Source organism: Marmota marmota, unplaced genomic scaffold (assembly GCF_001458135.2).
Source record: "Marmota marmota marmota unplaced genomic scaffold, marMar, whole genome shotgun sequence".
Classification (NCBI taxonomy): Eukaryota; Metazoa; Chordata; class Mammalia; order Rodentia; family Sciuridae; genus Marmota; species Marmota marmota.
The window spans coordinates 5,316,815-5,329,504 of record NW_025999999.1 but is presented as its reverse complement, the minus strand read 5'-3'; the positions used below and the strand labels follow the sequence as shown (position 1 = coordinate 5,329,504).

At 41.0% G+C, this 12,690-nt stretch overlaps 1 protein-coding gene across 1 annotated transcript in view; it reads right to left on the bottom strand.

Annotated features, from left to right (window-relative positions):
* The window catches only part of Abcc2 (ATP binding cassette subfamily C member 2), a 47,760-nt gene that overhangs the window by 9,160 nt on the left and 25,910 nt on the right, over positions 1-12,690 (bottom strand). The window contains exons 18-25 of the mRNA XM_048807020.1: positions 12,053-12,220; positions 9,601-9,781; positions 6,937-7,063; positions 6,538-6,673; positions 5,722-5,941; positions 5,468-5,622; positions 2,744-2,899; positions 1,025-1,224 (exon numbers count right to left, since the gene is read on the bottom strand). Of these exons, the coding sequence (XP_048662977.1) occupies positions 1,025-1,224; positions 2,744-2,899; positions 5,468-5,622; positions 5,722-5,941; positions 6,538-6,673; positions 6,937-7,063; positions 9,601-9,781; positions 12,053-12,220 (1,343 nt within the window). The remainder of the gene's footprint in view (positions 1-1,024; positions 1,225-2,743; positions 2,900-5,467; positions 5,623-5,721; positions 5,942-6,537; positions 6,674-6,936; positions 7,064-9,600; positions 9,782-12,052; positions 12,221-12,690) is intronic.

Here is a 12,690-nt window from a genome sequence, read left to right as displayed (position 1 = left end):
TAAAAAAAAAAAAAAAAAAAGCACCACACGAAGGTTCAGTGTACCCGATCTGACTTGAGTATTTTTACGAGGCAGAGAAGCTAGGAGTGGAGGGAAGTTAAGTGTGAATTCCATCACAGGGAGATATAGGGGGATTTTGTAGAGAACTACAGAATACATATAATATAGACATGGCTTATGAAAGTTGACTTTCTCAAATAAAATGGAAGTTTGCACAAATGATTCTAGCATGTGTACAAATAAATATGGTACATATTTCATCATGGGGGTCCAATAAGATTTACTTATATTCCTTTTCCTTTTTAGAAAGCCTGTAAGAAATCAAATATCTTTATGATCAAATCTCTGACCTCCCAATGTTTCAAATAACACTGACCATCATTTACCTACCCTCAATACCAAGATACTTTGGAAGCTACTCAAGAATTGTTCCTTCCTGACAAGACTGTTCTCCTTCAAGGACATTGCTTCCCAGGGTCTGATGATGCTCACAGTGCTCAGGGATTTGCCTCACAGGATGTGAGCTTTCCATTTCTGCCATCAATAGATTTACCTAAAAATTCTCAACTCTCCTCTCTCCAACCTCTACTGTTTTCACCACCGTAAAAAAAAAAATATCATGTCTATGGAGAATCTCTTATACATTCTCAAGGAAGCAAGTGGAGAATGTTCAGTTTATCCAGGGCTTATAGATGGGCTACCAAATGCTCAGAAATGGCGTTTGACTTCCACCACAACCCTATCAGTCAAGTTGTGTCCTAGCCATTGTGAAAGCAAAGGGACTTAAATTTTCCTTAACAAGGTCAAGCAATTTACTTAGCATGGTAAATGGCAGAGCTGGCCTAGGGACCCAGTCTCTGGTGCTAAAGCTCATGATTTTTTCTATTACATAGCATGACAGGTGTGTGTGTGTGGCCAAAATGAACTTTACACCCTGGTCATGCCTGTCCTCCCTTGCATGGCTAATGACAAACATGCAGAGCCCAGAAGTACACATTTGGAATCATACCTGGGAAAACCTCACCTGTTGGATATAATCCAGGAAAAGACACATTTTTGATTGGTGTCGATCCCCACCTCATTTTGTTTTTTAAATCGCTTCTGGTGCTCAAATGCACGGATAACAGGCAAACCTAATACGGTTTCACTGAAATGAGAATAGATGGGGGACCTGGTGACAGAGTCCAGACGTCTCAGCTGGCGGGAGGTAGCCACATAAAATACCTGAACACAAAAAGTGAAGAATCAACCACATAATCCTGTTGCATATCCTGTACATCTTCCCTCTGGACATGACCCAACATTCCTCACTGGGGACCCAGCCCACATCTGAACATGAAGGAAACCTGAATCTTCGGCTAGAAGAAGGAGGAAAGAGGCCCAAAGAAGAGGGCAATAGAAAGACTGCAGTTGGTGGGGAATAGAGGAAGATAAAAGTGAGGAGACCACACCTTAGTCTCAGGGGGTTTGACTTTCGAAAACTACAAGAGTTGAGCACCTTGTCCATATTCTCCCCCTGACATCTGCATATGTTATCCAAATGAAAGTTTCTATGCTGGTTACATAAATGGTCTACAAAAGGATTTTGTAAAGGATATCTGGACCTAAGGAATTTAAAGTGGGGATGGGCAAGAAATGGCCAGAGAAAGGAATACAAGGTATGAGCAAAACTGAAGAACAGAATCAGTTGAGTAACCAAAATCATGCCTCAATAGTGTGTGAAGGTAAAATAGTTTTGGAAATGTGCAGAATGTTGAGGGTGTCAGAATGAGCTGGATATAATAGAATGCAGAAAGAATCTCCATGGCTTAAAGGGCAAGGAATGATGGAATAGAATCTTAGTGCTACTGGATTCTGTGATTTGTTGAAACCTAAGAATAACTGGGCATTTGAGAGTTATTTGATAGAATGCAAAATGTTATATCTGGAAGTTTCCTCAAATAACCCTGCCTCTTATTTGCTGAATTGTAATGGGCTGTCAGAGGCTATTATGAAGACGCTGGTGCACCTGTGGAACTCCATAGACCCAAACGGGTGCCATCTTACTACAGATCACAAGATCATAAGCCCCCCAGACTGTAGAGTCTTCAAAATGGTTTGCCCTAGGTTAAGAATTCATCACAAAGGCAGCTAGTGGGACAAAAGCTCTTCTCACAGCTTCCCTCTCCTCATCAGTTTTTATTATGGCCATTTTAAAGTCCCTTCTAGTTTTTTTGTGAAGCTTGGCTCCCAAGCTATCTGTTCCCTTAAAAAATATGTTGAAACTGAGCCTAAACCATCCAGAGATGCCCCAGTGAAACTAGAAGTGCCCTGAAATGAAGAGATCTAGCTCCTGCTAACAGACATCTCTAAGTAAAGCTGCCTACCCAAAATCAAAAGAGGAAGCAGCCATGACAAGTTCTTCTAGAAATGTCCTAACATCATGGAGTTCTTATGGAGCTGCAAGAAGTTGTCCAGAGCTAATCTCAGAGTGGTCTTGAATCTAAACATAAATCCATTCCACTTAAGGTTCTGGGGGGTAGGTAGTCAGGCTGTGAAATGCTGTGAACCATAAGGTACCAGTTGATGCTGACAACTGAGCTTCAGACAGTGGCCTGTGGGCTCCTGGGTATCAAGATATATGATGAAATGGCAAAGATGCTGGAGAGAAGTGACTAGCCACAAACAAAAGAGAGGAGTCTCAGAAAGGATCCTGGCTTTAATGAGCAGAGAGAAAGGCAGACCTACCCATTTCCAAATGTACCTGAATAGACACATAAATAATGCCAAGAGGAATGACGATGACGACAAAGATAGGGGTGGCCATGCAGATCATGACGATGATGCTGATTATCGACAGGAAGCACACAATCCAGCTGCGCAAGGACTGAGGGAGAGTGTCATCCACCGTGGAAATATCCTAACAATACAGTTAGGACAGACGATGAACCAATGAATTTTTTAGACACTGTATATATTCCTGGTTCCAGAGAGGCATCTGTTCAATTCTGGGTTTCTTGACACTCCTTCATTTAATCTTGTTAAGATATTCATTTGCAATAGATTATACTACTCATCCTAATAAGAAATCTCATTTCTATAGCTTCCTCAGTTTTTAAAGTACCTCCAGACAGACCCAGCAGTCATTCCTCACCTTTTCCAGTACAGTTGATAAAAGTTTTCACTCATCATCCATCAAATTTATTAAACAATTCATAATTATTATAAACCAATAGAGGCTTATAATCATTCTCTAATAACTAACCAATTGAGCTATTCTAACCTTATAAAGGTCCTAATTCTATGGAGTACCTAGAACAGAGACTGGGATTCAATACACATTTGTTGGGAAACTCCAGTTAACAAACCCTGTCACCCACCCTTGACTGAAGTACCATCCTCTCCTGGAAAGTTGTTTCCTCTGTCAAGCATAGAACCTCAGGGGAAAGGGATTGAACATGATTCCTGACTGGCCAGAGTTCCAGCTAAGGAACCTAGAGGTGATAGAGGGGTCTTACTGCCATATTGTTCTCATGCAAAATAAAATTTAAAATGATAAGATTAATGGATGGAAGGATGGTTTGGAGCATACTCAGGAAGCCTGGCTTATATCTTAGGTTGCCCTTGCCCAGCTTTCTTAGAGGATTATATTGATTCTATCTGTGAGTGCTAAGGTGAGTCTAAATTATTTCTGGAGTTTCTCCAGATTGGGTCAGGGATAATATTCTTCCAGGATAACTCTGAATTGGGGATGACTCCTGAGTCTAATCTACCTTTCCCAAAGTTATATCAGAATGCAAATATGTAACTATGTCAAGAGTTGGCAAAAAACAAGAAATCTTCACCAGCTATCAGTTCTATGCAGATCACTTTTGATCCTTACCTAGCACAGATTCCCCATCTTCCTTTCCTCCACTCTTTCTCCTCTCAAGGACTCAGCCACTGATTCTAGAAAACCCTAGATCAAAATCCCCCTTTATAAGCTTGAGCCACCTCCCCTGCAAAACTTACTATATGATTAATAATAGTTTTTTTTCATGAAAAGCAGTCAGCAAAATATGACTATAGTTTAACTAACTCACACGTTCTCTTTTCCAGAAGATTAATTAGATACCTTGACATGGGGAAGACTATGCAATCTTTGCAAAATCCCCATCCAAAAGTTTTTGCTTGCTTAGGTTCCATTTAGAGAAGAGAGTCCATGGAAGTGGTCTCCAATGACAGTGTGCTCCTCATTTCTACCCCACAGGAAGGTGACAAATGGGAACCAGTTACCTGCCCACTTTTGAAGTGGTTGCTGTTATCTCTAGAACCTGGCCTACGGTATGAGCTACCCTTCCTGTGTCTGTTCCAAGGCCAAACAAAAAATGGTTCAGAGCTTCTCAGACATTTTATAAAATGAATTTTCAAGTAAAGAAATAAAAAATTGTGCTGATGCTTGAATATCCTTCAGAATTGCCTGGTCTCTGCCACTATTCCTGAAACTTCCACTCACATGCATTAAAAAATTCAGTGAATTAGGTCTGGTTCATGGTTCATAGTCATCTATGATCTTAACATTTATTGAGTGCCTAGTGCAGTACTTGGCTCCATAAAAAGGCACTCAGTAAATGTTGGATGAATGAACGCATGCCAATGGTTCCAGCATCTGTGGTAGATGGAAACAAAGTTTGAGAACCTCCTTAAAACATAGATAGCTTGGGGCTGGGGATGTGGCTCAAGTGGTAGCGCGCTCGCCTGGCATGCGTGCGGGCCCGGGTTCGATCCTCAGCACCACATACAAACAAAGATGTTGTGTCCACCAAAAACTAAAATAAGTAAATAAATATTTAAAAAATTCTCTCTCTCTCTCTCTCTCTCTTAAAAAAAAAAAAAAAAACATAGATAGCTCTAATCCACATTCAGACCTCACTCCCTGGTTCTTAAATCATCAAAGATGGAAGCTTCAGGAATGACAGCAGATATGAAGCAAAAGATGATCCGCCTATCACTTTTATTCACTGTCACAAGCAGTGACAGTGCTGTTAATTATGCTTTTCACTCAGCACAATAATCCTTCTTACCCTGGTTCTACTCCCCTCAACAACCCCCATCAGCTCTCTGGTTTACTTCTATGATTGAACTCAAGTCTCACCTTTTCTGACATTTTCCATTTCAGTCATCCAGGTTGAGCTACTATCTCATTTCTCCATCATTCCTTTGTACTCCCAGAACACCTGTACACACTGTGGTTACTGGTTTCACCATATTCTATCATAATCCTTTATGTTTTGGGCTGTCTCCTCATTAGATGTGAGTGACAGAAGGGCCAGAGCTCTATCCCTGTATCCCTAGGATCTTTAGGACTTCATAGGAGGTGCTTAAGAAATATTTGCATGCTGAGAGGGCAAAAGAACAGTCTAGGGGGTACACAAGAATTCCTTCTTATCAGAAATAGAAAGATCCTCAGTATATAAACACATCACTGTATAGCCCTTGAGATACTTACACCAGTAAACCTGTTCACAATCCGGCCTGTAGGTGTTGTGTCAAAAAAACTCATGGGTGCTCGAAGGATATTGTTCAACAGTTGTTCGTGCAAGATTTTTGCTGCATGGTTGCAACCATACACACTCAAGAAAGTTCCTATAAATACAGATATACCTAGGAATGGAACCAAATTTTGTTAGCACCATACATGGAAATCCCTAAAGATATGCCCAGGACAAGCAAAGTACAGGCTGTTGTAGCTGTCAGACGTACCTTGTGCTATTCCCAGAGCTGCATAGACCCCAATTCTCATTTCCCTCTGAGAGGCTGGATAGTTAGTGCCATTGAAGGCTTGAGAGTCACCAGTCCAAGAACTGAGCCAGAGATTGGATCCAATAAAAGCCACAGAATTCAATACGAAGGCAAAGATGATGCAGAATATTGAACACCATCCTACTGCTTGTAAGTACTTCAGGTAGATGGAGAACTTCACCTGCAAAGCCCCCACCAATGTTAGTAGATGCCCTAATGTGTTTTTTTGTTGTTGTTGGAATTATCTAAAAAAACAATCACAAGGAGGAGTGGATGCTCTTGGGAAAATTTTGCAAGTAGCCAAATTTGGTAATCTGTGGTCATCATCCCTGCACTGGGCCAGGATAAGAGATCCATGTTGAATTGCAATGCAGGGTAAACAGCCATCTGATTATTAATGAACATCTAGAGGGAATTAAGAGTAGCAAGTATAATTTGGAATTTGTTTTAAGTCTCATTGATTTTGAATTGTGTGCTCTGGGTCTGCTACATTAGTTTCCGGGCTTCTAGAACAACATCTCAAAACAGTTTTTTGTTGTTCTCTACATATCAGAATGGAAATCTAGCACTCATGAAGGATGGAGTGAGGATATTTACAGGAACATGTCATTTTCATAGAAGGCCTACAGCCTGTGTTGTTTTAATAATGAATCTGAAGAATTACAAAAGAATTGAACATATTTTCCCGAAGTACTCGAGTTTAAACTGATTTTTAAAATGTTCAGATTCTAAACCCTATATCCCCTCCCATGGTACTTTTATTGGTGTGGTGTTTACCTTTCCAGTTTCCATGAATTCCTTCTTAATTAGCTTTTGCCCTTGTACTACTCCTTCCTTCCCCTTCAGGGCATTCCCATTCCGACTTTTCAAGGAGTTTTTCAGGGTTTTGGGGTTCCGGACACTGGACCTGGAGCTGAGAGACAGAGAGAGGGAGACTCCCCTGAGCATGTAGATGCTTCCTCCGAGTCTTCTTGCAAACTGAGGTCACAGTCACTGTGCTGGCATGGAAGCAGATGGCTGTGGGAAATGGACACAAGCCTATCCCTTCATATAAGGAAACGAAGGAAGAGCTAGGAGGGCCCATGGCATCCCTCTTCTCAGTAAAAGCCCACAGAGAAAAAGAGATCAAGCAGAAATAGGAAGTGATAAAGGCTGCCAGCTGGATCAGTGGTGTACCTGCGGCTCAGGGTTCGACGGAGGCTATTCTCTCTTTTCATGGTCAAGGAGGCGGCTTCCTCAGGGAGTTCCTCCACACCAACTATCAGCCCACTGTCGTCATTTTCTTCTTCACTATCATCATTGACTAGAGAGACACGTTAGAGGTTAGGGAAACGGCACAGTGTTCACAGAGAAAAACAGACAGAATAAGGACAGAGAAGCCTTCTCTGATCTTGTTGGATTCAACACAGGGATCCCAGATATACAAACAGGCTACAATAGGAGAAGAAAAGCCCAGAGACAAAAATTCCTTTGGAGCAGGAAAGAACTTTTAAGAATTATTGTAGATAAACAGAAGAGTCGCCATTCCCAGAATTGCCTAAAGAGATGATTATAAATTGGAAATGCTAATCTCGAAGTTCAAAGAATATAAGAAGCTCTTATTTATTGAAAACATTTAAAAAAGCATACCCTGAAAGTAAAATAAAATGTAAAATATAATATGGAAATTAGTGGAAATAGTAGAATAAGGATCTCCGGAAATCTGTTCCTCCATAAAAGCAATGAGAATACTGTTAAAAAACATTGTCAGAATAAACTGTTTCAGAACTCTGAAATTAACCAAAGAGTTGCAACAATAAAAGATCAATTATTTTTTTAAATGACTGGGTCTTGGCAAAAACAGTCCACCTTATAGTGGTTTAAGTTGCCCTATTTCCATTTCTTTCTCTCCAGTTGCTGTATCCTAGAAAGCCAACAGCCATAAAATTATGGTGGCCATAAAACCTAGCAGCCCAGCAGCCACTTAAGGAAATAGAGTAAGTTTAGAATGCCTCCTCCCCTTAAAAAAAAACAAAACAAAACAAAACCCCAAAAAAACACTGGCGGTGAATTGCTATTATCTCACCTGTCTAGAACTCCCTGAAAACCTCCATTCACAAGACTTGTCTTTATTTGACCTCAGAGCTAGTTCAAACAATCAGCAGCAACTGTTTAACATCACACATGCCTGAGGGGATGGTAACAGTTGAGGCAAATAAGAAACTGATCAAAAAATTAAATGGAAAATTTGGGGAATGAGATGTCCTCCACAGAGGACTTTGATACCTCTGATATATTCCTGGCAATCTAGGATGCCACACACATATGTAGGGCTATGAATATGCCCAGGTAAGATTGCAGAAGGTCCTAGTGTCTCACTTCAGATTGATCTTGTTACTTTGTGCAAGCAGGAAGCAGAGGCTAACCGGATATGGTGGCAATGTCTGTAATCCCAGTAAGTCAGGAGGCAGATACAGGAGGATTGTAAGTTTGAGGCCAGCCTTAGCAACTTAACAAGGCCCTATCTCAGTGGTAGATTGAACCACTGCGTTCAATCTCTAGTACCACAAAAAATAATAATGAAATTATCAGTCCCATTAACTGTTAGATGACCTTCATTTCACTGAGGAAGTAAAGGCTAAGGCACTGATGTAAACTGTCACAGTGCTGAAGCTATGCACCAACATACATAGCCTCTCAGCAACGGCTATGAGACTTACTGGTGCCAGGCATCCAAGGAAATCTGCATAACCAATAGGTGACCACTATGCCAACCAAGCAGAGATTTCAGTGGCCACATATGACAAATGGCACAAACTTAATTAAATTAGCTCAGAAAACTAAACAAATAAATAGAAGAAACAACAGCAAATAGCACTACAATGATTGCCAGTCAACTACCAGAAACTAGAGGAGAGGCCTCAAATGGGTCTTCCCCTAGCACATTAAGAAAAAACAAATCCTGCCAACACCTTGATCATGCCCTTCTACCTTTAGAAGTGTGAGCAATAGTCAATCTCTCTCTCTCTCTCTCTCTCTCTCTCCTGAGGATTGAATCCAGGGCCACTTAACTACTGAGCTCATCCTCATAGCAATCATCTATTTCGTTTAAGACATTCAGACTTGTGGTATTTTGTTACAGTGGTTAACTGGGAAGCTAAGTCACAGAACAAATATTAATATAGCTCAACTTACCCTCCCTTCATGCCACTAAGTCCCAAGTCTCAAAACGAAAACAATAACATGCTAGTAAACAGGGCTCCACTGTTGATGGGAGCTAAACAATAAACCAAATGGTAGTGATATCAGGGGCTGTTCCCATGGAATGCTGTGACTCTATATAACTGACACTATTTTTTATGATTCAAAACCCAGTGTTTTGGGTATATTAATCAAGGTTCCTTTGTTAAAGCTTACCAAGAGTTTGCTATCACACTATTGGCACCAGCTTATGAGGTTGTCCAGGAACCGATTTTAATTGAATTTGGGGGTAGTTGGAATGGTATGTGTCACTTGAATCAACAGAAGCATAGCATCCCTAAAAGAGAGTGAGTTCCTTGTGCCACTGGTATTCTTTTCACAAGGGTTACTTACCCAAACCTTCAGTTGTACCCTTTAAAGAGTGTCCTTTGATTGTGTGTCAGAGAGAGATGAGCAGGATGAGCTGCCCATTTGGCCTAGGCACAGAATTTCAATGTCTATGTTTCTTTACCCAGAACACTGAAGAACAGAGTCTGAATCTCTGAGTAATTCAATTCCAAGTGCAGTTCATTGTATACTAAACAATTTGTGAAGTAGATATTGTTTTACCATTTCCACCCCGGCCCCAAGTTCCATCCTGTTCCAATCCTCCTTGCGTACCTGTGACCTCCCCTTCAGGACCCGAATATTTTACAAAAGTCTTCAGATTCTTAGCAAACACTCCTTTCTTGGCCAGCAGGTCACTATAGGTTCCTTTCTCCAAGATGGTGCCATTTCCCACAACCACAATCTGATCCACTTGGGGAAGAAAGTGAATGCTATGTGTAACTAAGAGTCGAGTCTGTAAAAAATAACATTAAGTTGTGCTGATTACCCTATGTCCATCATCTTCCTGGATTACTCTAAAAGGGAAAAAACATGTCAATTCACACTGGGGCTTTGCTTCAAAATGTGGCCCTGACCACTTGGCTTATTTTGCTTCTTTCATTCCCAGCATCTCATCTTAAAACCTGAACCTATATGTGAAATGAGACTCCTATCATTGTGGATGTACTCAGAGATATTTTCCTGTAGTGACAATGAGGTTTTCCCTACACATTCTCCTCTTTTCTAATTCCTCTGACAAGATTTGGGTATTCTCCAATGTTCCCACTTTAGTCTGTACAGGCTACCATTAAAACAATTCTTGTTTTGTAACATTATGGCTTGTTTTTTTTTTTTTTTTAATGTCTTCCCCTTGGATTGTAAGTTACATGAGAGCAACGACCAGATATTTCCATCTAGACATGTCTCAAATCTGGCCTGAGGTGGGCATTCAGTTCATGAGTGAATGAAACCAAGAAATCTGTAAGGACACAAGCCAGGTCCAGGAATAGGAGAGACAGAGAGTTCCTGCTGATCCACAGATCCAACAGAGAGGCGAAGGGCCTCAGTGGAATAACAGCCCAGGTCTCATCAACTCTGCCGTCCTGTGACTAGTAGCATTCAAGAAATCTTGTAGGGAACAGGCCAAATAGAGTTAGAATCTCCTTGCCCAACACCAGTGGAAAAGCTCTCATCAGCAGAGGGGCTGCGTCAGCTCTCTCCCAATTCAGCCCACTGTGTTAGGATACACATGCCAATTTTCCCATAGTAAGGAATGTCTGGTCTCCTCCCACAACCAGTTCTACTGGCTTTCACCAGCCACTTCATCTGTATTATATGACAAGGACATTGCAAGAATCAAATGAGGCCATGCAGTTAAAAGGCTCAGCACAGGCCAGGGACATAGGGAATACTCAATAAGCATTAGGTCTTATTTCTGGGTTCAGGTTTAGCCATCCTTTCCAGGAATAGTCTTCTCATATCCTGCAAAAGTTCCAGGGAAAATGCCTTCTTAGAGCATAACTCTAATTCCTGCAGGATGACCTGTGTCCTACTACCAGCAAGTGAACTGTTGAGTCCTCTGGGGTTTTTCCTGACACTGACCAGTTCTCTGACACCAGGTGAGTGTCCAACAATTCAAAATTAAATTTTGACACTAACTATCTGGAGTTTGCACAGAACCCCAGTTTAAAGGTTCAGTCCCACAAAATTGCATCCCCCTTCAGATGTTGGTACCAAGTCTCATAATTCTGACCAAATGCCTATGAGTTGGAAGTTCCCACAACTCCCTTTTGTCATTCCATAATTTTCTAGAAAGGCTCACAGATCTCAGGAAAAAACTACCTAAACACTTGTCAGCTTGTAAAGGATACAACTCAGGAACAGTCAATGGAAAAGATACACAGGTTAAAAAAAAAAAAGGAGGTGTAGGTGGGTGCTGGGGCTGTAGCTCAGGGGTAGAGCGCCTGCCTCACATGTGTGAGGCACTGGGTTCCATCCTCAGCACCACATAAAAATAAATAAATAAAGATATTGTGTCCATCTACAACTAAAAAAACAAAAGTTACACAGGGAAAGCTATGGAGGAGGGATGTGGAACTTTTCAGGACCTCTCTATCCACACCACCCTCCAATACCTTGATATGGTCACCAATTTGGAAGTTATTCCAATCTCATTGTTCATGGATTGTTATTACCCAATCTCCATGTTCCACCCCCACCCCACCTGGAGGGCAGTGGGTAGAGCTGAAAGTTCCAACCTAATCACTTGTTCATGCTGGTAACCAAACTTGAGGCTTTGGAGGGGCTCTACCCTAAGTTATCTCATGAGTATAAACTCAGGTGTGATCAAAGGGGCTCATTATGAATAACAAAAGACCCTCCTAGCACTCTTAAAATTCCAAGGGTTTTAGGAGCTCTGTGTTAGAAACTAGGAACAAAGACCAAATATATTTCCTATTATAACCACAGGTTCATAGTACTTTTTATTATAGCCAATCATCCTAAGATGCTCAGTGACAGAGCCACAAAATAAGTTTTAAATTAGCCAGTTCCAGCATAAGCCATACCTCACCATGGAAGCCTTCCTGAGGTAGTCTATAAGGAGACCAGTCTTTCGATCTTTCCTCAGGAACCCAGGGAGCAAGTGAATAAGAAAATCTGCTTCTGAACAATAACTGTCCAGGGAGATGTGTGTGATTCCCATCCCCTTGCCCTTAGATCTTCATCACTTTGAATAATCTCTCACCTTGCCATTCAACAGACCACTGGGGCCCAAGACCTTTTCGAAAATGTGATTTCCCACATGCGCATCCACAGCTGACAGGGGGTCATCTAGAATATAGATGTCTGCATTTTGGTAAGTAGCTCTGGCCAGGCTAACTCTCTGCTTCTGACCGCCACTGAGATTTATACCCTGAAGAAAAGAAAAAGAAGAAAGTTTTAAAATAATAATTTCTGAAGAAGAAAACAATTTCTATTAAGTATTATTCCCAGTCCCAACTTCACAGAGTCTAATAAGGAGGGGTAAAAGGAAGAAATTTGCCTCAAGAAAATATTACGAGCATAAAAATCTTATGCTTCTTTATACAAATAAATAACTTGGATGCAAATAACTTTCAGTCCAATAGTTAAAGGCATGCACAATTTACATTTTCTATCAGATAATTTACTTATTTAATATTTTGTTGCTTTCCCAACCCCATGAGAATCTAGAGCTACACCAGGGCAGATGTTTTCTCTATTTTGTTCCTGGATATAATCCCAGCACTTAAAATAGTGCCTTTCACATAGTTGCTTAATAAATGTATGCTGAATTAATAAGCAAAATCACTCAAGAGCTGTTACTAGTCTTCTAGCACCTCAAGATCCTTGCCCTCCCAACCC